This window comes from Chlorocebus sabaeus, chromosome 14, assembly GCF_047675955.1.
Source record: "Chlorocebus sabaeus isolate Y175 chromosome 14, mChlSab1.0.hap1, whole genome shotgun sequence".
Lineage (NCBI taxonomy): Eukaryota > Metazoa > Chordata > Mammalia > Primates > Cercopithecidae > Chlorocebus > Chlorocebus sabaeus.
Genome location: NC_132917.1, coordinates 53,424,420 through 53,427,926, shown reverse-complemented (window position 1 = coordinate 53,427,926; position 3,507 = coordinate 53,424,420). Strand labels below are relative to the sequence as shown.

Genomic DNA, 3,507 nt, shown 5'->3' with positions numbered 1-3,507 from the left:
CTGCTCACCCTCGTCAAGAACTTTAAGGGCAGAGGCCAGGTACACCAGGGGTTGGAAAAACCACACTAGGCAAAGAACTTGCATCAAAATCGGGACTGAAATACATTAATGTTGGTGATTTAGCTCGAGAAGTCTGATCATCGGATATCGTGGAGTCTGGCAAGATGGCTTCTCCCAAGAGCATGCGGAAAGATGCACAGATGATGGCACAAATCCTGAAGGATATGGGGATTACAGAATATGAGCCAAGAGTTATAAATCAGATGTTGGAGTTTGCCTTCCGATATGTGACCACAATTCTAGATGATGCAAAAATTTATTCAAGCCATGCTAAGAAAGCTACCGTTGATGCAGATGATGTGCGATTGGCAATCCAGTGCCGCGCTGACCAGTCTTTCCCAAGATATTTTTTATTAGATATGGCAAGGCAAAGAAATCAAACCCCTTTGCCACTGATCAAGCCATATTCAGGTCCTGGGTTGCCACCTGATAGATATTGCTTAACAGCTCCAAACTATAGGCTGAAATCTTTACAGAAAAAGGCATCAACTTCTGCGGGAAGAATAACAATCTCGCGGTTAAGTGTTGGCTCAGTTACTAGCAGACCAAGTACTCCCACACTAGGCACACCAACCCCACAGACTATGTCTGTTTCAACAAAAGTAGGGACTCCCATGTCTCTCACAGGTCAAAGGTTTACAGTACAGATGCCTACTTCACAGTCTCCAGCTGTAAAAGCTTCAATTCCTGCAACCTCAGCAGTTCAGAATGTTCTAATTAATCCATCATTAATTGGGTCCAAAAACATTCTTATTACCACTAATATGGTGTCATCACAAAATACTGCCAATGAATCATCAAATGCATTGAAAAGAAAACGTGAAGATGATGATGATGACGATGATGATGATGATGACTTTGATAATTTGTAATCTAGCCTTGATGCATGTAACATGTATACTTGGTCTTGAATTCATTGTACTGATATTAAACGTGCATGCTGGATGTTTTCAAGTTGTGCTTTAGAAAACTTTAATAGTATTCAATGAGTAAATACAGTTACCATACTTTTCAATTGAGATGAAGGTTTTTCATCAGCCTTAAAAGTGTAAGAAAAATAAAGTTGTCATTCATTACTTAAAAAAAAATATTTACTCTTTTTCACATGGTTATGAATTTTCTGAGGTTAAACCAGGGTGAAGAAAAAGGCCCAAAGTAGAAATAGAGGTGCCTGAATGGCAAGGCAGGGCAGAGCCACTTTCTCACCTCCCCACCTCCCTCTGGGAAGATCTTACTGGGTCTATGTGCCCCATGAGCGTATCCAATTTTGCAGTAGTGTTCATGAGAAATGAATATTTGTAGCTGTGGACTAATTTAGTCCTAATGAGCCACTAGCCCATTAGAGTTGGAACTATTGCGCCATCCTAGGATTGCACTGAGAGCTGCCCTTATTTGGGTGGAGCCATTCTCTGCCCCAGGGCCACTGAAGGGAGACCCGTGGGAAGCATCTGCTCATTGACAGTTTGCTTTTGTGCTGCAGAAGAGGGAGAGGACAATGTCATTTTGTTTTTGGAACTGATCCCAGGAACAAAGACATTGTACTTGCTTCTCCTTCTCTCAGCACCTGTTGCTAGATGACTGAGATTCAGACCTGTACCTGCTTCTACCATTCCTTTATGCTCCTTGGGCTCATAATCATAGAGTCCGACTTCTTCTGGAGCAGACTCATTAGAATGGCCATCTCCTAATTTCTGTCTTCTGGCATCTCTAGTTGTTTACTCTTTAAATGCTGGCATTTTCTGTCCAGTGTTCTAGCCTCAGTCATCTCCTCCCCCTACACTTTCATGCTCGGCGTGAGCTCTTCTAGAACCAGGTGTTCACTACCATCCATGTGCTGGTGACTTCCATGGCTGTGTCTCCTGTCCAGACTGCCTTCCCAAAGTAGAGTAAGACTGGGAGTCAGGAAAGCTGGTCCCAAAGCACCACAGGAGCCAGTCACCTTTGTCCTTTTCAGAGACAAAGACTGCAGCCTATCTTTGCCTGATCATAGTAAAATAAATGGCTATGATTATTGGTGGGTGGGGGTAGGGGTGGAAGATGAGTAGACAGAGATGAATCATTATGAATTCATCTCTAACACTGGAAAGACAATGGCTAATTCTGCGGTTGGTTGAATCCACAGATGCAGAACCTATGGATACAGAGGGCCAACTGTGTATATTATATTTATGAACTCTCTTGAATTTTTACTAAATAAACACACCCATGTAACCATCACTTAGGTGAAAAAGACATTACCCCCACCCCACAGGCTTTCCTTTTCTGGTGAGGACCCCTTCCCAAAAGGTAACCTATTCTATCTTTATATAAGATTTGTAGCAATGGAATCATCCAGCCAGTGCCATTTTGTGTCTGGATTCTTTCTTTCAACATTATGTTAGATACTTGTGGGAATAATTGTTGTTCACAAGTACAACAAGATCAAGAACAAATTCATTCTAAATATGCCCAAGTTATGTATCCTGTTTGTTGATAATGAACATTTGTGCTGTTTTCAGTTTCTGGTTATTTCAAATTATGTACTATATTCTTGCACGTGTCTTTGGTGCTCGTAAACATGTATTTTTGTTAGCTGTGTAACTTGAAGTGGGAGTGCCAGGTCAAAGAGTATGTGTATTTTCAGAGTTAGCAGATAATGATAAAATGTTTTCTAAAGTGGTTTCATCCATTTGCATCCATACCAGCAGCAATGGACAATTTCCATTATTCTACATCCTTACCCACATTTGTTATAGTCTATTTTGAAAAAAAAAATAGCCAATTTGGTGGTGTATAATGACATCGCATTGTGGTTTTAAAGTAGATTTTTGTAATTACTAGTAATATTATATACAATTTTGTATGTTCATTAGTGATTTGGATATCCTCTTTTATAAGTATCTTACTCATTAATTAAGACTGGTTGCTGGGTTTTTAAGTTGATTTTCAGCATTTTTTCATATAATCAGAATATAAGTCCTTTGTTGAAGATCTGTGTTGCAAATGTCTTCTATTTTTCACTCTCTTAAAATTGTCTTTTGATGAGCAAAGACTGTCTTCTGATAAAGAGAATAATGTATTCCAATTTATGATCTTTTCCTTTGTGTTTAATTTTTTTTTATGTTCTGTGTAAGAAAGGTTGTGAAGGTATGCTCTTATGTTATCGTCTAGGAGCTTTACTGTTTTATCTTCCACATTTGAATCCAGTCTATGTGGAAGTGATGTGTGTGTGCATGACATGTGGTGGGGGATTAAGATTCACTTTTTAAAATACGGATATCGGCCAGGCATGGTGGTTCATGCCTGTAATCCCAGCACTTTGGGATGCCGATATGGGCAGATCACTTGAGCCCAGGAGTTCGAGACCAGCGTGGGCAACATGGCGAAACCCTGTCTCCACTAAAAATACAAAACTTAGCCAGGAGTGGTGACGTGTGCCTGTAGTCCCAACTACTTTGGAGGCTGAGG

At 40.3% G+C, this 3,507-nt stretch overlaps 1 protein-coding gene across 1 annotated transcript; it reads left to right on the top strand.

Annotated features, from left to right (window-relative positions):
* Positions 1-987, top strand: LOC103220275 (transcription initiation factor TFIID subunit 9-like). The gene has a single exon (XM_007970654.3). The coding sequence runs from the start codon at positions 165-167 to the stop codon at positions 930-932; it is 768 nt and encodes a 255-aa protein (XP_007968845.2). The 5' UTR covers positions 1-164; the 3' UTR covers positions 933-987.
* The last annotated feature ends 2,520 nt before the right edge of the window (positions 988-3,507 follow it).